Source organism: Chelonia mydas, chromosome 25, assembly GCF_015237465.2.
Source record: "Chelonia mydas isolate rCheMyd1 chromosome 25, rCheMyd1.pri.v2, whole genome shotgun sequence".
Classification (NCBI taxonomy): domain Eukaryota; kingdom Metazoa; phylum Chordata; order Testudines; family Cheloniidae; genus Chelonia; species Chelonia mydas.
Window position 1 is genome coordinate 14,150,263 of NC_057858.1, and position 24,170 is coordinate 14,174,432.

Below are 24,170 nucleotides of genomic sequence, written 5' to 3' on the forward strand. Positions count from 1 at the left end.
GGTATTTAAAGAATTATGAAAAAAATTCACACTCTCTCAAGCAAAGCTCCACTTAGTTAAATGTAAAAAGAAAAGGAGGACTTGTGGCCCCTTAGAGACTAACCAATTTATTTGAGCATAAGCTTTCGTGAGCTACAGCTCACTTCATCGGATGCATTCAGTGGAAAATACAGTGCGGAGATTTATATACATAGAGAACAGGAAACAAGGGGTGTAGCATGTTACCTACCTCCCCTCCCTACGGTAGCACTGATCAATTTGATAGTGTCACCAATTTAAAAGTGCCGACTAAAAGCAAAAATTGTAGCTGAAACACTTTTGAAACCCGCAGGTGCCCTAAATGTGGGAGTTGCAGCCAGCAAGCCGCCCCCCCCCCCCCCCCAAAAAAAGTGAATCTGAAATGTTAACCTCATTTATGATGCTCCTTGGGGTCAATTTTGCAAATACACCTCCTTGCCCTTCGGGCAGCTTGTTTGCTGGGACGCTGTAACTCATGAAGCGATTCGAGTTCTGAGAAAGAAAAGGCGGACGTGTGGCCCCTTAGAGACTAACCAATGTAGCTGTGCTCCGCCGGCTGGGGTTTGTTAGGGTTAAGGACAATGGTCGGAGGCGGGTCGGAGCGAGACGGAGGAACCTTCAGGCTTCTCCCCCGGCACGTGTTGGGAACAAGTCCTGCCCCGGGTGCCTCGATCTTGCTTTTGACGGAGGCGAACGATTCGGCTCCCGGGGCAATGGCGTCCCCGCTGCCGGGGGAGCTTGCCCCGGCCGGAGCGCGGTGGGCGAGCCCGCAGCTGCCGGTTCGGGCAAGGCGGGAGGGGGCCGGTGCGGGGGCGCTGCGGGGAGGGGGGTGCAATCAGGGGGCTGGGCTAGGGCGAGCGGGGCGGTGGATTGGGGCGGGGGGGGGGGGGGCGGGTGTCGAGGGGGGGGGGAAGGGCGGCGCGGGAATCTGGGGCGCGTGGGGCCAACCGTCTCCTGGCGGGTAATGCAGCAGTTGGGGCGGGGGGGGGGGGCGAGGTGTTGCTCCAGCGCTGGAGTGAGGTGAAGTGGGGAGGGGCTGGATGGGGGGGGGTTCCCTGAGGGCTGGAAGGGGAGTGGAGGGGGGGGTCAGGATGGGAGATGGGGGGCGGCCCTGAGGCAGAGGAGCTGATGGGGGGGGGGTCCTGGGGTTTCCTGTAGGGAGGGGTGGGGTGGGGTGTGGAGACTGGGAGGATTGAGGCGGGGGTATTGGGGTCCTGGGGAGGGGTCTAGCAGGCTCCATTGGGTCCAGCTTTGCTGTGTATTTGCTAGTCACTGAGGCGCCGTTACCATCTACCAGCCCCCCCACCCCGGAGCCGTAGAAGGGGGTTGGATTCGGGGAGCTGGTCGATGGGGAAGGCCCCCCACGCACACCGGGCAGTGTCCTGGCTGCCGGAGGGCAAGGCCAGAGCTGAGCTCCCCCGGCGTGCCCTGGCCTTCCTTTCTCCTGCCAGGAGAAAACTGTTGGAGGTGCCCCCCTCCTGGGGGCGAGCCCGAGGCAGGTGTCATTCCCACAGCCCAGAGACCCTTTCGGGGGCAGCGTGGTGCCTGGTGAAGGAGTAAATGGGTGGGAGAAGGAACTGGAGGCTGGGATCGTTTGTTATAACTTCTACTGAGTAACTGAGACCTTGTGGGCTTCACACAACACAGGTTTTTGAGCTCTGTCCAGTGATGCCCTCCTACCAGGGATGACGTTAGGGGGTAGAAAGTGGGGAAATTGCCTGGGGCCCCATGCTACTAAGGGCCCTGTGAAGCTAAGTTAGATGATCAGGCTTTGGTTTGAGCCCTGGGCGGCAGGGGTCGGGCTTGGACTCCTTTGTTTCTGGCCTGGGCGCCAGCAATCTAATGCCGGCCCTGCTTCCCACCTACCCACACACCTTTCCCTTCACTTTGGTACAACTGCAAAAGAACATATTTCAGATCCTTTCTCTCCCAAAAGGAGACCATGGATTCAGATAGTCTACCACTGTGGAACAAAGACCTGAAACACAGCCGAGGCAGAAACACACGAAAGCAAAAATCATCTAATGAAAGCTGCACACAGCATTATTACGTTAGCTCTGTTGTGCCTACTTATTGCAGGATGCAGTAGATCTGATCAAAACAGTCATACCTACAGACAAAAGTTGACTAGTGTCAGGTAGGAATGGCTACTGATATACGAGGTAGCTGTAAAATACAAACGAAAATACTTTTAAGAGTGCAGAATACATTTTTGTTATGAAAGCTAAGGTAATCAGTTGATCTTTGCTTAATCAGTTGAAAGTAATCAATCAAGGTAATCAGTTGAATTGATCTTAAACTGCTTTTAATTTTAGGGTATGTCTATTGGATGTTAGTGGAAAAGTTTATTTGCAAATAAAACAATTTAAAGGGCTATTTTGATTTGTACAAGCTTCATAAAATGTTAAAAGCTATAGATATCTACATCTGAGACCTCCTAACAAGACATTTGCAAGCACCATGCAGAAAATGCTGACTGTAAATATTCAAATTTCAAGGAATTAAAACTGGATAGATTATATTCTAACTGGATTTCTGAAAATGAGTGGTACCACTGCTGTCCTCTGTCTCTATCTTGTTTATGGATTAATGCAACAGATGGAAGCCTCTATCCTGAGCTGCATTCCCAGAAAAACAGTAACATACCAAAGTAAGTGTGATAAAACTCTTGTGTTAAAGATACATGCTGCAGAGTAGTAGGGTTCACTCTGTGTGGTAGGTGTGTAAGAATTGCCAGCTAGACTGACTGAAACAACAATTACTTTATTTTCAGTTAGCTTTTGACCAGGATACTAATATTATGAACTCCAATCTCTTGAATGTTATGATATCCTATCTTTAATCCCCACAAGACGTTTTCACATTTTAGGCTTTATGTGTCATCTGAAAGATGGTACTTTCAGGTTTCAGTGTAGCAGCCGTGTTAGTCTGTATTCGCACAAATACATGGTACTTTCAATAACACAGTTTCACCTAACACCAAGTTGAGGCATTGATTTTCAGCAAAGGCTCAGAGAAAAGAATGCCATCAACTGCATAACCAACACATCTTTTGTCATCCCTTAGTATTTCCCCATCCAAGTACTGACACATCCCAAATCTACTTAACTTGTGAGATCTAATAGGTAGAAGAGTTTTGCTTTTCATGCAAAGAACCCTTTGTGATAATTTTGAAGACAACACAGTTTTCAACACCATTGGTCACTCTTTCTCCCAGATTCTTATATGCATGTTCTGCTGTGATTTACCCTAACATTAAATCTAGTGGCTGGAGACTTTGGTGTCCAGTTAATAATGATTTTGTGTTGGTTATTTTTCTGTAGAACAGTGGGAATAAAATATCCATGTATAACTGAAAATTATTTAAAACACGATCCTGGAAAATGTGAATAAAATATAAGCCTTTGTCCCACTGCTATCCCTTTTTCAGTCTGATATTTTTGTTTCATGGCAATGGTATTTTAGTAGCAAATAATTTTTAAAATAACTTTATAACTTGTATGTTTTTAGATGGAAATATAAAAACTTTTATGAAACCAGGATTATCCAATTTTTCCACACTCTTGGTGAGTGAAGAAACTGATACCTTATTTGTCGGAGCCAGAGATGCTATATTTGCACTTGACTTGAATGACATCTCAAGAGAAATAGCCAGTGTAAGCTGAACAACTATTTATCCCTTCTTTTTAAAAAACCTGTCTCGCTTAAGGTTATATTTTTTGTGAAATAATTTAATTTTCAGATCTTTAAAGACAACAAAGCAATGTCTTGCAACTGTTAGTGTGAGATAGATGTTCAGTCCTATGATCTGGAGAATTACAACTCTCTGTGAAGTTTTTCCAGTAGGAATATTGGTCACTGTACTAATGAGGTTACAAATTCAGTGTAGTGCTCGGTGATGATAATGGACCTTTCAGATCTGGGAAAATGTAGACCAAAGGCCAAATCCTTACTCCTGTGACTGGCCCTTCTGCAAGTAGAGAGTTGAAAGCAGTAGGACTACTTAGGATTATTCACTTGAGTAAGAGTTTGCCGGATTGGGATCAATGTGCTTAATGCATATGAGTCCGTGTTGTAATGACAATAAAAGTAAGGCCCTTTTTGTATGTTTAGCTTCTCAGTGCTGCAAAGTGGTGAGCATCACTAAGTTTAGTCAGAAATGAGATTGGTCAGAACCTCAGTTGATTTACTCTCGTCCTTGCAGGATCAGGACCCAAGTCATCTTAGTTAGTGATAAAGCTATGGGTATAAAACCTCAGGGGTGCTGTTAGCAGCACAGTAACTACCACTTAAAATCTCTTAGCTCTCTGACTGTAGATTGCATCTCAATCCACCAATGCCCTCATGTGGAACAATGACCTAAATGACATGATACGATTATTATTTTTGTTGAAATATTTTCATAAATCCAAGGTAAATAGATACCTCTGTTCAAGGTGGTAATATGCATCAGTCATTGCCTGCATATCTCTTTGTAATTCCTGTTTTTGAAACTGAAGACACAACTGGGCCATGAAGCATTCAAATCTATAAAGTCTGCAGCCACTCAGAGTTAGCTCTGCTGGATAGCATTGTATTATTTTTTTCTGTTGTACAGCTCTGTATCATACTGATTTGTGCCTTTAGACTGTAATAGTTTAATTTTTAAGGTGCTGCGTACCCACAACTCTCACTAACTTCAAATGAAGTGGGTTTAATGATTCTTTTAGGTTCCTCTCTCATGAAACCTGTTTTGTGATATGGCATTTTTTTATGTAAATAATTTACAAGAATAGAAGTGAAAGAACACCAAGATATTATGAGACATATATATTTAATCCGATGTGAAAGACATGCCTTCTGAGGAGGAAGTTGCATATTCTGTGGGGTTTCTGTACAAACTGGGGCCCTCATCTTGTAAGCTGTTCCACGTGGGTGAATTCTACATGCCTCTGCAAAACCCCAATGAAAGTGAGGCATTTGCTCAAGCACAGCAATTTACAGGATTTGGGTGTGGCTGAGCATGTTGCAGAGTCTATCGGGGAAACTCCCTGCGCTTTGTGACGTTCGCTACAATATTCTAATGATGTCATTGGAATTAATTCGTTTATAAAATGTGCTTTTAGCATCTTGTGTCCCATGTGACAACCCAAAGACCTTCAGTAAAGGCCAAATCCAGGAACTCCTTGCCCAGCCCAATCAGAAAGCCCCTTCTTACATGGGGTCTGTGTTCTCCTGAGGGCACTTACCGCTGGGGTAACCCCTAAATCTAGCCCCATCTCCTCATTCACCAGCCCCACTGCTAGGGGAACCTCCATGGAGGTGGCAGCTGGACTTGCTCCTTAAAGCAAAACCAAAATGTAAATTTATTTTGGTTTTGATTTTACATTAAGAATTTTTGACCAAAAATCACAGTGTGCTAAATATGGGATATATTTTGGGTTCCAGGAGGACTGGTTCGCAACAAGGGATAGACAATTGGAATGCGTTCGCAGAGGAAAGGACAAAGTAGGTAAAGTGTTTGTTTTCACTACCTACTTATTAAATAAGTTACCCTATTGAGTAGCTTTTTAAAAACAATAAGCAAGTATATAGGAATCTAGTTCTGAAACTTCTATTCTTTTACAGTGACTGCACTTCTGATACACCCCACTCTGCATGCACTCTGTCTTGCATTTATTTTCAGACTGTTGTCTCTTTGGCAATACCTTCTATCTGTATAGTGCTATGCATATTTAAGCCCTGATCCTGGAAAGCACTTTTACATGTGGACAGTAACAATGAAATCAATTGGGACAATGAAATCAATTGGGAAATCAATTGGGATGTTCTTAACGTGCTTTTCTGGGTCTGGGCTTTGCACAACTATATACATGATTAGTAATTTCTGTAAATTTCTGTAAACCTACTTTTAAGATCTGATATTGAAAATTGTTGAGTATTAAAATTTGTGTTACTCTTTAATTTATCTGTTGAGCTTGAGTCCAGTTTATTTGGACACATTCTTTGTGTTTTAAGGTCTTGTTTGCTTTTTGTGAAGGCACCTGGAAGCCTTCATGCACTCGCCGCTATGGTATGAAAATTTACTATTGTTTTTTCTGTTTCAGGTAGATTGCCGAAACTACATCCTCCTCCTTCATAAGATAAATGACACTAACTTATATGTTTGTGGAACCAATGCATTTTACCCAGCTTGTGATTACATGGTAAGCATTTTATATACTTAAATACACCCTTACTGCATGTGCATATAATTGTTTGAATAGTATGGTAGATCTTTAAGCACCTTTCCAAGTAATGTTCCTATGGAAAATTAGTATTCATTATTTTATTGTAATTATTTTTAATTTAAAAAATTAATTATTTTTAATGTAGGATTGGTCACACTGAAACAAATTTAGAAGCAACATTAAATGCTTGCGTTATGACTTCTGTATTTTTCATCTTTTGCTAGAAAGTTTTATTTCTGGAAACAGTCATTGTCGTTTCTTATTTTGTTATCTTATCTCTGTGCATATATTTCTGAATGCTTTTCATGTTTACTTACTGTATGTATATTTCACTATTCTTAGTTCTTTCCTTTGTTCATCTAATCTTGTTTTTCTTTGAACAAATTTTGTTTAAAAATAAAAGTTAAAACAGGATTACATTTCCGTTGAGTGCCAGGAACACCAATCAGGCTATATAAATAATAATTAATAAATGCTGACAGTAGGCTGCAAATCAGATGAATGCCATATTTTCACCAAATGCACATATAAGAGCCTAGCTTTATATTTGAAGTTACTTTCTCACACAGCAGGCAACTTATAAAGACTGAGAGCTTCGCTGTAGTGGCACTTGTACCAGATTTTAGAGAATTTGCAGTGTTACTCCCAGCAGAAGAGCATGCATTGTAAAAAGAAATACATTTTCCAAACCAAAATGTATTTACTTGGTTTCTTACCCTCCACATAATCTCAGCAGATTTAAACTCCGACTTTGAGCAGGGTGTTTCAACAGTGGCCAATTAATTGAAAGAGGAGTTTTCATAGTAGTTAATTAAAAACAAAGAAGCCCAGAAAAAATAGACTGGATACATTTCTATTTGTACAAATACTCATATTTCCATATTCACTCCATGATTATTCTCTTTTAAAATAAATTGTTAATCATTTTATTTTATCAGATGTGATTTTTGCTTTCAGCTTGATAGAATGATTGTTTACAACAGGTCATCAACAGTACAGATATTCATCTGCAAGGGAAAGCTGAAGAAAGCAGAGGAAGATGTCCTTTTGAACCTACTCTGAAGTATGCTTCTCTGTTAGTTGGTATGTTTTGGGAATTCCGTGTAAGACTAAATCATTTTTCACAGCTAATCACAACTGTCAACTACTATGATCCTAATTTGATGTCTGTGCATGTTCATGAAGTGTTAACCTCTGATCTGTTGTTTAAAAGTTGGAAGAGAACACAGATTAAACTATTATGAAAAACTAAATGGAGCCGTTTTTAGTGCATTGCTATATGTATCTCCTTTTTGGCCTCTGCTGGCTCATTGATAGGGACTTTTTCAGAAAGATTAATTGCTAATGATTTTCTTAGTATGACTCTTGCATCCATATCTGATATCCTTGAATCTAGCTGCTTACTCTTGAATTTCTTAGGTTTCAGATGTTTGAAGGTCACACAGGCACTGGGTAATCTTTCAGAAAGCCACATGGAAAAGATTTTCTTCCTTGTACAAAAACTACCCTTGAATGAATGAATGAATTCAATGTCTCTTAGCAACATTTGAGATTACCAGAGTGGTCGTCTGGGTCACTTCTCTGAGAGTCCACCTAGCAATTGTTGACTTTCAAACATTCATTGTATGTTTTGTCCTTTGCCTATTAAACCATATTCTTAAAGTATTCATATATTTATCCTTTGATCTTACTGGAACTTTAAATTCATGTTGCATCCTCTCCATGTCAACCCATTTTGGACCTATGCACAAATTCAGAGTGAAATCTGTTTTTAAGAGACTGCTCAGGGGACTGACATAAAGTTGCTTAAAAAGAGGTGACCTTCAAGTAATGATAAAACAGATTTATACTTGATAGGTTTTGGGGATATTTGGCTGTTTCTTAAGAAAACAAGCTGTCTAACAGGACTGATGTCTGGTGTACATAGTTCTCTATGATTCATTCTAAATGGTGATGAGGATAAATATAGAGCTCACACAGCAATGTTCTTCACATTTTCCTGTTACCTCTTCTTAAGGTCCACTCTAGGGGCCTACAGATACACTGAACAATATCAGTGTATAAAAGTTTCACATTTAGAGATTTTCAGTTACAAGCCACATGTAACTTCCAGCTAGTTGAGCCTTGATTCATTTTAGACAAATGTCTACAAAGCCAACAAAACAAAATACCTTTCTGCCCCAACATCGTACACTCTTACGGACCTAATTCTGCATGGTGCTGCGTGGACTCAACTCCTAATCAATTCTGTAGGAACTGAGGGTGTTCAGCACCTTGCAAGACCAGCAGCCTAGACTTTTCAGCAGGTAAAATCATAGCTATACCTGCTCCTCAAGTTACTTTTGCTATAAACATTTGCATGTGATAAATACATATAACTTATGACCATTCCTTTGCATTGTAAAAAAAAGTATTTTTGTACTTTTATTTCTTTAAACTCTTCACAGATAGTGCATTTTATTCAGCCACTTCAAACAACTTCTTGGGCACTGAACCTATTATACTTCGCAGTTTGAGAAACCATCTGAGGACAGAGTTTAAAGCATCTTGGCTAAATGGTAAGATGTGTTTATACCTATTTTAGCCCCTGCAGGGAAAATATTCCATCTTGCTTGATTTTTTTAACTCAAAATTGAGAACAGCACCCATGTTTCTTCCCAGTGCAGAGTTCTGAAAGTCTAATGTGGGATACTCCCCCTCGCCATATATAAACAGTGACATGTAATTTAAATCTTTGTTTTTAAATGCAGCTGCCATTTTTAAGATGCCTGCTGAAAAGTGACATAGTTTATGACTCTGGAAGCATGGAGCCAAATGTTAGATCATAATTATTTTCAGTCTTTCTCAATACTGGTATAAAATTCAGTTGAATTTTATTTTATTATGAAACTTTTTAATATGTTAACACCTGTAACATTTGTTGGTTACTGAATAAGTATCACAATAAAGCAGAGGCTGGTTTAGGATCTCATCCCAATTCTGTCAGTATTGTAACTAACAACCCTCTTTGATAAGCACAGGCAGCAGTAGATTTAGCAAAACAGATTGTGTGTGTGTGTGTGTGTGTGTTTCAGATAAAATTTATATCTTATACACAGTAACAAGTGCTTCACACTGTGAACAGTGTGCCAAGCAAAAACTGGTTGGTGCAGCTTTTTTTCTAACCACCTACCATGGCATGCTGGACTCCACTAATTAATATAGGAGAGGCAAACAAAATGCAAATAGACAAGCATCAGTAATGGATTTCAATATTTCTCTAGTCCTGTTATTAGTAAACACCATAGATCTTAAGGCATCTTTGTAGGAATTGCTACAGTTTATTATATCAACTTTTATTCAGGTCCTAAACTTAAAGACAAATAAATTGCTAAAAAAGTCAGATGTTGACTCTGAATTTCATAGTTTCTTCAGAATTAAGTCTGTCACTCCTATCTTTAACTCACTTCATCTTGCATGTCTGTATTGCAGGGTCTGTAAACACAAAACCTATTCTAGGCATGCTCGCTTTTGTGGAGTGTTGCTTTTTTACTTCTTTAGGCCCCTTTATTGTCCATAAAATGGTTCCTCTCTCCATACAAACCTTATTCTGCATAAAATTGGAAGGGAGCTAGATGAGCATTAAACTTATCCATGAATCTTTACTTTATGAAATGTAAAAGGTTCTCATTTAGCATTGGTGGTAGTAAATTTCATCTCCTGCAAAAGGTTTATCTAGGCATCTGTGTACTTCTGTCTGTCTGAAATTAATATTTATTGATTTTGCTATGTCCAGAAAAAGCAAGCTCCTAAATTGAGGACTAAAGATAAAAGTGATCTTATAATTAAGGACTATGGTGAAGAGGCAATTAGTAGTCCATTTTCACTTATGTAAACATATTTTTTAACCCTTTCATAGATTTTTTTTTTTTAAATTGTGTACTAACTCATAAGCTCTTTCCAGTCCTTTCGTTTCCCACTGTTCTAAGAAAACATTATTTTACTACAGTTTTTTTAAAAAAACAACTTTTGATATGTATGGTATTTAATTGCCTTTTGTTCTCTACATTAGAAAAAAACTGTTGTATTATGTGTGTTTATATATTCCAGAGCCCAGCTTTGTCTATATGGATATGGTGCAGGAAAGTGAATCTAATCCAGATGGAGATGATGATAAAATTTATGTGTTCTTCACTGAAACAGCTGTTGAATTTGAATTCTATGACAAACTCCTGGTGTCAAGAATTGCTCGTGTCTGCAAAGTTAGTATTTGTATTATAGTAATTTTGTTTAAAGTATGTAAGTAGTTTAGATAGAGCTTCATGGCAGAATGAGCAAACATGGTTCCATCTGCATTGTCCGTCTTTCCAATTAAAATTCTACTACCAGGCTTCTAAAATTGAACTTACTTCTTCCTCCTTTCAGACTCTTCAGAACCCCCTGTTCAAACCTCCCTATAACATTCAAATCTTTTGGCTTTGAAAATTCAGATTTGCGTAGGAAGTCAGAACAAGCCCTTGTGTGACAGTGCTACCAAGTCTGTTTATATGAGTGAAATCAGCCTGCTTTATAAACTCTAAAGTGATGACACTTTCCCTTCATACAGGGTGATCTTGGTGGAAAACGCATATTGCAGAAAAGATGGACATCATTTTTAAAATCCAGACTTACCTGTTCCGTTCCGGAATCAAATTTCCAGTTTAATATTGTTCAGGATGTCTTTTTACTTAAGAGAGCAGACTGGCGGGAAAGCATGTTTTATGGGATTTTTACTCAGCAATGGTAAGATACAAGAAATGCATCTATTACTAACATTTTGAAGTAGTTTTTCAAAGCAGAGGTTGGGTTTGTGTATCTGAATTGTTTTCAGATATTTTGTAAACCTAAATGTAAAAGCTTTCTGGTACATGAATTGCTGCTGCATTAGATTCAGCCCCTAAGCAAAGCTTTTCTATTGTGGTTCATTCTATAAGAAAGGTCTTCTTGGAGTGCTTGTCTATATATATATTCCACTCTTAGTGCTCGTGCGCCCCCATGCACTTCAGGTCAGTGTCTTTTGACCAGCAGTGTCTGTTGGAATTGTGCATGGGCTATGCCTGTCTTCGTACTCACATAGTGAGAGCATAAAGGTCAGAGCAGGCCAACCGCCATTCAGTTCCTTCTCATTACCCATGGCGGGGAGAGAGAGCTCCCCAGTGTCCATGTCTTGATGCATCACTTTTTCCTAATCTTTACCTAATTGTTTATATAGTTGCCTGTTGGAAAACTTTGGGTAGTTTAGGGAGTTTTTATCTGCCTTATTTGCTGTTTCATTTCCTCATTTTCTTGGTACTGTGGCTTGGAGATGTCCCATTCTGAGTCATTCGATTTTAAATATTGCCTCTCATGAAAGGCAGCAATTCCAACATAGAGGAAGCATCAAGATCTGATGCTTCTTTTGGTAGAGCTGTACTGCAATCTTTGTCCAAGTAGACTTCAAGCATCTGCCTCTTTATATCAGGTCACTTGTTTCAGAGTCACCAAGAGTGGAATATATATGGACAAGCACTCAGAGAAGATAGAAAAGTTACTTACCTTTACAGTAACTGGAGTTTTTAAAGATGTGGTGTCCCCATATATACTCTACAATCTGCCCTCCTTCCCTGTTATTGGGGAGTGCTATAACACCTGGATTCTGCTATGGCGATGGAAATGAATGGCAGTTGGGTCCATTCCACTCTTTATGTCTTCCCCATGTATGGCTCCAACAGACACTTGTGGCCAAAAGGCTCCGATCTTGAGCACATGGGGCATGTGCACACCGAGAGTGGAATATACATGGACAACACATCTCAAAGAACTCCAGTTACTGTAAAGGTAAATAACATTTTTTTCTTGTGGCTTTGAGGTGCATTGTTTAGTTATTGGCATCATAAAAGCTAAAACGTTTGTTTATGTTTTTCTTCTCCATCCCCTATCAAGTCAAACTGCATTTGGAAATTGATTTCATTGAAGATATAATCTTCTCTCTTCATTCTTTTCTCTTTTTGTTTTTATTATATGAGGAAATTATATTATAATAATTAATATAATAATAAACAGATTATGAAAGTACCTGAAGGTTGCTATTATCACCAGAATCAACAATGAATTCAAATCCATCCTCTGTTGTAGAGTTTCTAAACTTTTTCTCTCTTGTTACAACCAAGTTTATGTGAATTTGGATTAGTTGTGAACCCTTCATATAGACTGTAAACTCTTTGGGGTAGGCGTTGTCTTTCACTGTGTGTTTGTACAGTGCATAGCACAGTGTGACCCTGATTTTGGTTGAGCCTTCTAGAGTAGACAATACTGTAATACTAATACTAAAGTAAATAATTACAAATAATGTAATCCTTTACAAATAATGTAGCTATTTAGCCAGTCCTAGTTATTTATATCCTAGGTTTATATCTATCACTTCCAGCTGATGAAGTAGCTATTCCAGGGTCTGTATGTTCACTGCCTTCCCTCCAGTGGTAACTTGTCTCTAATGAATGCAGATTAATCTCAGAATTCAGAAGTGAGCTCTCACTTTAGTGTTAATGGCCTGATTGCAGCCATTTGTCAGGGACTCAGAGTAAGAATTGATCATTTATTGCGCATATTTAAATGGAACAGACTTGTTTAGTTTGATCTGACTGAGCCAACACTGCCATTTGCTGAAGCTAGGTGTTTTCAACCTCTGGGCTAAAGCTTTTAGTTGAAGACTAGCCAAGAGCTTTGCCAGTCCAGACACTTGAGTTATGTATTCTCCGTCAGGCTGGTGGAAAAATTAAAACTAACTAAACTTAAATTGACATTGCTTATCGCTTAGGTAGACGAAAACCCTGACTTCTTCCTTTGTTGTTTCATCTACCAAATGAAACAGCTGTCCTTCCAAGATTCAGGATAAGCAGTACCCTCATGAGAGGAAACCACTGCAAGTTGAAGTACCCTTCTTCCAAATGCAGCATCTGTCAAAGCCCACTTGTCTAATCTAATACTGTCTGAAAATAAAAACAGGACTCCAAGCTATGTTTTTACTGCTGATGAATTTGATCTTACTTTGTATGTGTGTGTGTGTGTGTATGTCTATGTTCTATAATATAATATAATTAATTAATAAAGAGGCACAGACAAAATGTACCAGCAGCAGAACTATGCATATCAAAGGGTACCACTGGCAAAATAATCATGAAAAGGTAGCTTTGGTGGTTTGTAAAGGCATCAAAACCCTGAGATTGATATCCAGATCAGTGGAAGTTGCATTACTTTGCCGCTGTATCAATTTATGCCTACTATATAATTTACACCACCATTCACATCACCACAGATTTTGGCCCATAATGTGCATAAGTGGGATTCTGCAAGGGCTCATCTTAAATTTCATATTCTGATTGTGGAAACAGTCACTTCTCATTTGAAATCCATGATGCTGAAGACTCTCTCTATTTACCTAGTCTGTTTTCTCAAGGGTTAGTATAGCTATGAGCATCTTCTGCATGGGTTAGAGAGGGAGCCACATTCTGCTTTCAGTTACATCCGTGTAAATCCAGAGTAACTCAAGTAACTGGAGTCTCTCTGGATTTACACCAGTATTACTGAGGCAAGAACCTGACCCAAAGCCCCCAATTCACTTGTAATCCATTTAACCTTTCAGACTTAATTTCAGACTTAAGACTGGATGCAGAGGGGAAAGACGTACTTTCTAACAGGATGAAATAATGGGGTTTGGGAAGGAGAGAATTATATACAAAAAGTGGAGAGCAGAAAGTGAGAAACTGACTAACCACGATGCTTAGACCTGTCTGCTTGCTGTCACCTGATTTATCTTTGAAGTGTAAAGAACTAGTCTTAAGATGTACATCTCCTAGGTTGTTTTTATTTATTTGGAGAATATTACTTGATTTTTAACAAAATACATATTTTTAATAAAATCCTTTACACAGTGTCTTTTTTTCCTAAGCCTTTCTCAGTAAATCACAAGAACAGTGATTGACACTATTTATGGATATATATTCACTAACCCTAAAGAGCAAATAGCAACATGCACTATGAAAAGCAAGTTGTTTTTACAGCCTTCCCTTCTGTAAGGGCAAAATAACTCACTCACATTTTCTCTTTCTTCTTTTTCACCTTCAAGGGGAAGGTTGGATATTTCTGCAGTTTGTGCATTCAGTATGAAAACTGTTCAAGAAGTCTTCGCCAAAGGAAACTATAAAGGGCCAGTGACTGTGGAACATTCCCATGTTAAATGGATGGTGTTCACGGGAGAAGTGCCACTCCCACGTCCCGGTGCTGTAAATACTCATTTATTCTCTTCTAACGAAAACGTTCTCTTAATTTTCTTTTCTGCTAGAGAATTACTAGTCCAAATTTTGCCAGTGTAGATGCAGTTCTATGGCCAGCACAGAGAGGGGGGAGGGATAGCTCAGTGGTTTGAGCATTGGCCTGCTAAACTCAGGATTGTGAGTTCAATCCTTGAGGGGGTCATTTAGGGATCTGGGGCAAAAATTGGGGATTGGTCCTGCTTTGAGCAGGGGGTTGGACTAGATGACCTCCTGAGGTCCCTTCCAACCCTGATAGTCTATGATTCTATGATCTTTCGCCCATCCCAGGTCAGGTCTGTGTGTATGTGGAGGCCCCCTGAGAAGGCACTCCTCCTACTCAACTCCACCACAAGGTTTAGGTGGTGCGACTATCCTTATACAGGTCTTCAGCACCCAGGTGAATTCCATTCATAGCGAATGATGGATTCCCATTGTGGAAGTTGGGTAGAAATAGCTAAAAGTTTAGTACACAATAACAGTTGTCTGTAAATTGATGGAATATAAAAATGGTTGTAATCATGTTTGTTGTACATTGTTTCTAGTGCATTGATAATTTTGCCCGGAGTATTGGATACAACACTTCTCTTGATTTGCCTGATAAAATTCTGCAGTTTGTTAGAGACCACCCTTTAATGGATAATGCTGTAAATCCAGTTGGTGATAGGCCAGTGCTACTGAAAAGAGGTTCAAATTATACCAGGATTGTAGTAGACAGAATCACTGGCCTAGATAAAAAAACATATGATGTTCTGTTTATAGGAACAGGTAAGTGGTTTTATTTTAGAGGGGGGGAAAAGATTTATTACTGAGGCATTTGTTTTAGAATTTTTTTCTGAGCCTTCAAAAAGTAAAACGATCTACCGACTCCTAATAATGCACCAAAAATCCTTTGTCTTAATTTACCACTTTGTAATGTATCAGACAGCAACCAGGCAGGGGGTTTTATATAATGGACCTGCAGTGTCCTTTTTCCTCCAAGTTATGTTTCTAGCTGAACTGCTTTATTTCCCTAGTGTAAGATACTGTGTATTGTATGAGGACAAATTTAATCCTATGGGCCCTCTTTCAGCAAACCTCTTAATGCTTGAATCAGTGGGATTTGAGTGGAGCTTGCTGAATTGAAGCCATTGTGTTTGCAGTTAGATAAATGTAAATTTTGAGTGTAGGCCAGGCCTTAGTGTAATGTTCAATGAATGGTGTTTTATTGTCTGTTTCTTTCCTTTTTAAAGCTTGTATAGATATAGTTCATAACCTATCTTATCATTAGCTTTATTCAGAATAATAATTTTCTTTGTAGCCTCACTGTTCGTTTTGTTTTGGTCAGGAAGTCTGCAATGATAGCTATTTTCTACTTAAACACTTTTCAATTGTAATATAGAATAAAGTAGCACTTAAAAATATACCAAGGCTTTCAAAAAAATTGTCATGGAAATGTCCCCTGCTGGCTTTCCCGTGCAAAATGGGCCTTACCTGGGACACAAGTGGCACACAGAACTTGCTAGCTCTCTGCACATGGGTGAATCTCTCATAGAGTGAAGGGACTTCTGGTCAAGGCTATTACCAAAAGCCATGAATACCTTGAAGGAAAGGTTAAGATTTTTATATAAGTGCTTGGGGTGCAGAAGCTGACTTTCCAGTTTGGAATTTCCAGCCCAGTTCCTAGGTAAAGTGTGTGTTTGTTTTGTTGGACATTGAGGATCTGTTTGGAAATCTTCCATATCAGAAGAGCCTCAATGTGGGGAAATCTTCCAAAATCAGGGACTGCTCCGTTTCTTAAAAAATTATTACTTCTTACTTACCAGAAAGCGAATGGGGAAAATATTGCTGTTGAACATTTAGGAAATTTCCTGTCCTCAAAATTTGTTTTCTAAATCTCTAGAAAAGGCTGATGAATTTTAAAACTGAAGTGAAAATGCTGTTATGCTATGTTTGAATATGTTTCTCTTTAAAGATACATTTCATTTTATGCAGATAATGGATATTTGCATAAAGCTCTCAACTGTGACGGGGAAATGTTCATTATGGAAGAGATACAGCTGTTTCAATCCCCAGAGCCTGTACAATCTCTCAAACTGTCTTCCAGAAAGGTAGATCCTCTGTTTCTGCATATGCAAAGGGATTGGTGTAATGGTATGCTTCAGGCCTTCCTCTTTTTACACTGTACATCTGGCTTTTCAATGTTATGTGTATACTACCTACTCTTCTCTAGCATCACACTGATTAATAATAAAAGCATATGTGAGATTTTGTCTGTGGAAGTAGATTTATTTTGCATTTTAATATAACTGAAACAAACTTTCAAACACACATTTGGCAATTTATATCACTTTTAGTCAAAAGCAATTCCCAAAGTTTTCATAAAGACTGTAATCTCTTCAGGCCAGGAATCCTGTCTTTTCGTTTGTTCTGCAAAGCACTGTGTATATTCACATGCTCTTTCATTAGTAATCTATTATTTCAAAGTATATAGTTGATTTATTGTCAAATCACAGAAGTTGCTGTCCGCATGCCATAAAGTTTAAAAACTCTCACAGTGCTATAAAATAACAGCTCAATACTGCATTTCTAGGGCCTGCTGTATGTAGGGTCTCCATCCCAAGTGGTACAACTCCCTGTTTCAGTATGCAGCCGATATAAACACTGCTTGGATTGTGTTTTGGCAAGGGATCCTTACTGTGCATGGTCTGAGTCTTTTGAGAAGTGCGTTCTCGTGGCTAATCAAACAGGAGACTTGAAGTAAGTCCAAAGATATTGCTTGAGGTCCATACCTGAGATGATATTTATCTTGCTTTTTAAATTCAGTTCTACAAGTCAGTAAAATGTAACAAAACCAGGATGCATTCTACAGCTAATGTCCTGAAAGTCTGAACAGTTTTTACATGACTTCATGGTGTATTTCTTTTATTCATCTCTCTCTTCCTCCAGGGATTTAATTCAGAGTGTTAAAAATGGTGATGCTTCCAGATGTCCTAAAGTAGGTATGTGAACATTTATCTTTAACAAAATATTGTTGAAATATAGTACAAAATTAAAATAATTCTATCATGTGGGTCATATATCTGTGGTCATTGAAATGCCTGATATTTTAGCTAAATTAAAATACAACAGGGGTAAAAACTATATTGATTTTTGACAAGAAAACACTGAGCTGATTTGGCTTGTTCTTAAAGGTTTTGAACTTGGGGTCAGGATATTCTAGTTCAGACTGAAACCACTAATCTCATGAGAAGCAGAAAATGTGAGCCATGACTTTTGAGGCTGTTGGTATGTTTCTTCCCATACTACAGAAGTCACGTGGAACATAAGAAGTCCTGTTAACTCTGTCACTGTGACTGACATTTGGTATTTCTCTGCAGAAATACAACTCAAATAGTCAACTATTTAAAAAAAACCTGCTGGTTCAGAGAGAGACATTTTAAAATATGAATTTGTGATTAATTTTTAAAAAGTTTTTAATTTTTAAATGTTTGCAGGATTAGGGACTTTAATCTTAAACTGCACTGAAAACTAAGAGGCAGCTATTGCAGATTATAGGTCATGAGTGTAATGTGGTAAAGTCGAAAGCATTTGTATCCTCAAAGCCGTGTCCAAGCAATATCTAATCCTCACAACTGCTCTGTGAGGATAGAATAGCAAGTGTGCAAATTGGGTGTAGAAATTGAGGCACAGAAAGGTGAAGAGATTTACTCAAAGCTACATACTGTGTTAGTCTGTGGCAAAGTGAGAATTTAAACTCAAGTTCCTGAATTCCAGCCCATATTCAGACTGTTAGATATCACTGGGAATAAGGCCAGCTAGAATCAATCTGTGCTATCATGCCCTTTTAGCAGATGGGAGGAGACAGTTAAATCTGTTGATTTCTCTAGTTTATTCATGCACCTTAAAACACTCACGGTCCTTTGAGTCATGTTCCTTAATTAATCGTGATGTTTCTTTGAACATATATTTGGCCAGGCAGGTTAAACTAAGGCCTCATTGTTTTTAATTAAACCACCCTTCACAATTTCAGGAAATAATGTCAGAAACTGTCCCGTTATCATTGGCAACAGTGTTCATCTTAAATGTGCGCCCATGTCCAACCTGGCGAGGATGGTGTGGAAGTTCAATGGGAGCAGTCTTCAGGCAGAAGATTCTAAATACCTGCTCTATGATGGAGGAATAGTCATATTTAATGTGACAGTGGCTGATGCTGGATTTTATGACTGCCATTCTGTAGAGAGAGCTAATGGGAAAGAATTCCCTGTTACTGTGGCTAGCTACGTTCTGTATACCCAAAAGGACAGCGTTTTCATTATTACTAAGAATTACACCACAAATCAACCAAATGCAGACACAACTCTGAAGGTTAAATCTTTGGTATCATCTTCCTTGCTGACTGACCCAGCAAAACAAAAATCCCTGGAAGACCAAAAAGAGAAGCTTATTTTAAAACTCTTGGGAGCTGGATTTGCACTCCTTTTTTCTTCCTTGCTGGTTTGGAACTTTTGCAAAGGCCATCTGTCTGTGCCTTGGAAGAGCAGAGAAAGAAGCTCAAAAACAGCAAATGCAGATTGTTTGCCAGGTCCAACATTGGCTACAGAGGGGTCGGGTGCTGTGAGGAAAAGTTCAGCCACGCGAACGAACACCTCCACTGTTAATGAATCAGTACCGCTTGTGAGCTCTCCCTCAGAAGAGGAACGCAGCGCTAATGTACAACACAACACAAGTCTCACGAAGAGATCTGGCACTTGCAGCTCACAAAGCTGTTTGGTTGAGGATGAGACAATGTTTCCTATTGAGGAATGTGGAATGTAGAGTTTTAGTAGGAATCACAAGCCCAAATCTAGTGAGCCAAGCAGTCTAAACATAAATTCATTTCCAGTTGCTGCTTTTCAAAAAGATAGTTACATCAGTTTTTGGTATTTTTTTAACATGTGTTGCAAGAATAAACATTTGTTAAAAGTTGGTATTGAGCTCCTTTCCTGTAACACTGTTTGTTGCTGCACTATTATAGACATTAAAACTTCAAAAAGAAAAGGAGGACTTGTGGCACCTTAGAGACTAACAAATTTGAGCATAAGCTTTCATAAGCTACAGCTCACTTCATCGGAGCTGTTAATAATCTTTAGCACTGAAATAGTGCTTTTCACCTTCAGAGGGTGTCTACTTACTCTACAAATACCACCTTATTAAGTCTTCCAGTGTCCCTGTGAAGTAGGTATTATCCCCATTGTATGAATGAGATTAAAGGACATGCTCATGGCCACAGATGGAATCAGTGTCAGATCTGTGGATTAGAGATTAGAAATTCCTAGCTAATCCTGTGCTCACACCACTGACCATAAAGCCTCCGTCTCTCTCTTCTTAGGTCTTTAAATCTTCAAGGCATTGTACACATGTTAACTTAAGTTCCTAATGTATTTTAATTACCTTCTTTACAAGATATCTCTCCCTGTCCCAAACAGCCTCATGCCCCAGTTCATGTACTGCATAGCTGATGCAAATATATTACCTCAGAGCATGGCCAAAATCCAGGTTACCATAACCCTGTTTGTTAAATATCTTTGAATACCCTATATATTCGCCTGAAATAGTCTCCATCTCCTTCTTTGGAGAGCAGCCTAGGTTCTCCAGTATTAAAATCCCCAAACAAAGAGCTGTTCTGCCTCTCTCCATGTGTAGTGCCAGAGGCATGCAGAGAATGAGTGGATTCCACTGCTTCCTTCTCTCCTCTCCCAAACATGTACTGTTTGCTTTCTCCAGTTCCCAAGTAGCCTTAGAAGCAGAAGTTTCCAGGCCTGCTTTGAACCTGACTCTCCTGGGCAGGAGCACTTTCCTGCCACTCCACCACACTTGCTTTAAAAAGATAATTGAAAAAGATGCCAGGATGATCGCAGTATAATGACCAATAGAGAAAAGACCAAATCAGTTGTTGTTGTTCTTCACACTGTTGGTTAAAGTGTTTTTACAGTAAAATAGAGTGCCAGTCTCTCCTTTTGAATGCATCTTTTATTCCTTAAAAACGTTTGTTTTACAACAAGGGCCTCTTGTATACCGTTATGTGTAAATGTCAGACAAATTGTGGCCTGCTGTTGAAACATACTAAACACCCAGCAATGCTCATGTTCCCAGATCTCTATATTTGGCAGTTTTGCAGATGCTAATTAATAACCATTTGCACTTTTCATGGAAAGAGCTAAAGGTGGGAATAACCATCAGCCTTTCTAGCAGGATCAAGTAATGGGGTTGGAGAGTGAGGAGAAGAAGATTTTACATTAAAAATGTACAGCTGAAAATGAAAAGGCTGAAGAGCTGTTGCGAAACCATAATGTTAAGGCCTCTCTGACTGCAATCACCCGTTGTATCAATGAAATGCAAAGAGCTAGTTCTAAGGTGTGTATCTTGGCCAGTGAATGTGATTTGAAAGGGATTATACTGCCATTAAGAATATTCCTTAGGCAATGATCTGTTGTGTGCTCTAGTCTGTGTTCTGAACCACTGTTCAAAGAGCTGTAGGAAGATTAATGGTGCAAACTTGACAATAGCTGTGTAACTAATGACATGGGGGGATCACAATATCTCATTTCTTTTCTCTTCTGGAGGGCAGGAGACAATAACTGTCTTCCCGCAGAGGGAGAAGGCACAAATGGAACAAAAACCCTGTTAAAGGACATCCTCATAAGGTTATTAACACCTGATTTTAGTGCAGTTCCTGCTGATCTAATTACCCTAATTTTAACATGTAAAATAATTAGCTTCTAAGAAGAGCCATAGATAACCCACTGTTAACAGGTCAATATGAAAGATATTGTGTGTCCTACTTTCAGCAGTCTTCAGTTGTGGTTTATTTTAGTCCCTTTGTCATTGGTGGCCAGGTTGTGCGTATGAAGGACAGAGAAAATGGAGCAGAAGGAGTAAGGACCTAATTCATCTCTGTCCTGGCATTGAACTTGGCTCTGGGCCTGGGAGAGGAGGCAGTCCTGGAGCTGCAGGTTTGTCTGCCAGCTCAAGTTAGAGAAGCATCAGAGGCTGTTGCCATGGCCTTTCTGACTATGCCCCAGTGTCCACTTGAGAAATTTCAAAATGTTCCCATCATTTCTAACATTTGTTTAGCTCCACTGGTGTCAATGTTGGGACCTCTGGTATAGATGGGTCATTGGCTGCCGCTGCTGCATCATCTCACCTTTCTCAGTAAAGGTCTAGCCGGAGCTGACATGATGGTTAAAACACTGGCATTAGGGGTTAACGTTAACTGTTAACGCTGCTGACATAGGATGAGGATTTTAGATATATTTCCCTTCTGTGTATACTGTGAAACACAAATGGAGGGGATACCCCGATAGACAGAGGATGGGGAGGAGCAGCAGTACTGTTGCAGCATCTAAAGGTCTGAGTCAGGCACTAGGCCCTGTAATGCTAGGCACTCTACACTAATATAACAAGAAGTCAAGTGCCCCAAAGAGCTTACAGTCTTAGCTAGGGGAAACCTCATGTTTGTCATTTTTATATAAGCTCCATCTGAAAACTGCTAAAAGAATGGATGCTACCTCTGCAATTCCTTGAACATGGGCACAGCTTAACTTTGTAGTGCAAGCCTGTAGTGCCCAGAAGTTATTAGGGCATGGAAAAGTTAATGTGCAGAACTGGCTGGAATTAATGCCAAACTCTCTTGGGGAAATTCCTTATTAATGCAGGTGACCTAATAAATCAGAGGCAAAAAATGAGACTGGACTCCTCCAGTAGCCACACAATTGAACACCACTGGCAGTCCGTTCAGGCGAGGCCTGGCGTTAGACTAGTGGGGGGTTTAGGCACGGGGGCAGTGCTGTTTGTGGCAGCCCTGTGACTAGTACCACTGTAAATCAAGACGGAAGCACATTGGCAGAGCTGTGTTCGTGGGGATGGGGAGAAGCCCTGGAATACTGTCCTGTTGCAGGCCCAAGTGCATTGCTAGAAATGTGAACGTGAGCACTTGCACAACTGTTGCCTGCTCTAGTGAGTGCATGTGCTCACACTCTCAGACCCAGGTGCAAATGTAGCTGCCAGCATTAAATGTGCAAAGTATCTGAAACAGACCACTGATTCCCCCCCACACACACCTCAAATGTAGCTGATACTGTTCAAGGCGAGATGTGATTTATTTATTTATGTTTGGTCCCTGTGACAGAAAGACGGTGTGGTTCACAGCAGGGGCCTGTTTGTACTGCATGCAGAATGCTTCCTATGAGTGCCCTCCAGTCTCTACACGTACAGCACTGCAGCTGTACCGATGCAGCTGTGCCACTGCACCCTGTGTGGTGAAGACACTCTGTGGGGACAGGAGAAAGCTCTGCCATCGGTGTCAAATAACCACCTCCGCGAGAGGCAGGAGCTATGGTGGTGGAGCGCTGTGCACACTAGCGCTTATGTTGGTGTAATTTATGTCACTCGGGGCCGGGGGAGGGGTTGGAGTGCTCACACCCCTGAGCGACATACGTTTTGCTGACATAAGTGGGAGTGAAGACATAGCTATGTGTTCTTTATCAATAACTTGGAGACAGATATTTAGGGCCTGATCTTGTGTTGCTCTGCTCTGTGTTTCATCATTTGCAGCTGAGCAAAGGGAATGTAAAATGCTGCTCTTCTAATCTGGTAGCACTTTGCGTTCTGCACTGGCACAAATGATTGCACAAGGTGCAAGTCATCCAACTATGTAGGACTGAGTTCATCCCTGGTGTAATGCTGGGGAAGTCGGTGGACTTTCAGCTGGGAAGGGTCTGGCCCATTGTGTTTGAACAGCACCCAGCACAATGGGGCTCCAGTTCTGATTGGGAACTTGAGTATTATCATAATAAGTATATATACTGCAACTGCTAAGCTACCGGCTATATGCATGAAGATATATTTTCTTTAATATTGTCTAATCTATTTCCATCCCTAGATCCTAGTGCTTCTGTTTGTCTGTCTGTCCCCATCTCTAGATTCTGGTGTGTTTATCCATCCAGCCTTCCCTTTATTCATACATCTTCTCTAGGGGCCTCATTCTCCACTGCTTCAAACCTAGTTCAGCTATTTTCACCTGTGCAAAGTGGATGTAAAATGTGAGGAGATCAAAAATGTCAGTGTTTCACACTCGCTCAGCACAGCAATAGATAATGGCGCAAGGAACAGGGCAATAGAGGGATCAGGCTCTGTCTTTCTGAAAGGTTCTGGCTAGATTTAGATAAAAGATGTGGGGTTTGGTTTTTTAAATGTTAACCAACATGTTTTAAAACAGGGGTCAGCAACGTGTTCGTGGTAAAAATTTTGAGGTCTGTGGTAATTTTTCAAAAAATTGAATGACTGAATGACATAACCCCCCACCAATGTCCGTCACTACGTCTGGTAATTTTGTCAGGTGTCCATCGCACAACATGGTGGTGCCAACCCCTGTTTTAAAATGTTAGTGTAGAAAGGGTAAATTGCATTTTAACATGGACTAGCTGATCGAGCAGCTTTGATCCTAATCTAGACAGACCCAGAGCCTTTATATATTAGATGACACATAAGAAAGTCCAGGAATGGAGGAGGTAGGAAGTGGGGTTGGGACATCTTTGCGCGGGGTGGTATCTAGCAGCTTGGTGTTGCAGTGGATGCAGAGTGCAGCTGTGCCCAGCAGATGGTGCCTCTGAGCCAG

At 40.1% G+C, this 24,170-nt stretch overlaps 1 protein-coding gene across 8 annotated transcripts; it reads left to right on the top strand.

Annotated features, from left to right (window-relative positions):
- On the top strand, positions 1 to 19,482 carry LOC102935868 (semaphorin-4E). 8 transcript variants are annotated; one of them, XM_043536100.1, is made up of 15 exons: positions 1 to 775; positions 2,517 to 2,668; positions 3,529 to 3,674; positions 5,446 to 5,505; positions 6,105 to 6,203; positions 7,211 to 7,310; positions 8,675 to 8,785; positions 10,317 to 10,468; positions 10,813 to 10,988; positions 14,350 to 14,506; positions 15,079 to 15,301; positions 16,508 to 16,623; positions 17,106 to 17,272; positions 17,462 to 17,514; positions 18,546 to 19,482. In XM_043536100.1, the coding sequence occupies exons 2-15, from the start codon at positions 2,560 to 2,562 to the stop codon at positions 19,328 to 19,330; spliced, it is 2,454 nt and encodes an 817-aa protein (XP_043392035.1). In that variant the 5' UTR covers positions 1 to 775; positions 2,517 to 2,559; the 3' UTR covers positions 19,331 to 19,482. The 8 variants fall into 8 exon arrangements, with proteins under 8 accessions (XP_043392035.1, XP_007072105.1, XP_037741719.1 ...); XM_007072043.4 differs by lacking the exon at positions 1 to 775 and having other exon boundaries at positions 1,242 to 2,668; XM_037885791.2 differs by lacking the exons at positions 1 to 775; positions 17,106 to 17,272 and having other exon boundaries at positions 16,488 to 16,623.
- Positions 19,483 to 24,170: the final 4,688 nt, after the last annotated feature.

Coding starts and splice junctions, on each gene's coding strand:
- LOC102935868 (XM_043536100.1), top strand. CDS start 2,560: ATGAGTGGTACCACTGCTGTCCTCTGTCTCTATCTTGTTTATGGATTA. Junction 10,989..14,349: donor GGGATTTTTACTCAGCAATG/GTAAGATACAAG, acceptor TTCACCTTCAAG/GGGAAGGTTGGATATTTCTG. Junction 15,302..16,507: donor TGTTCTGTTTATAGGAACAG/GTAAGTGGTTTT, acceptor CATTTTATGCAG/ATAATGGATATTTGCATAAA.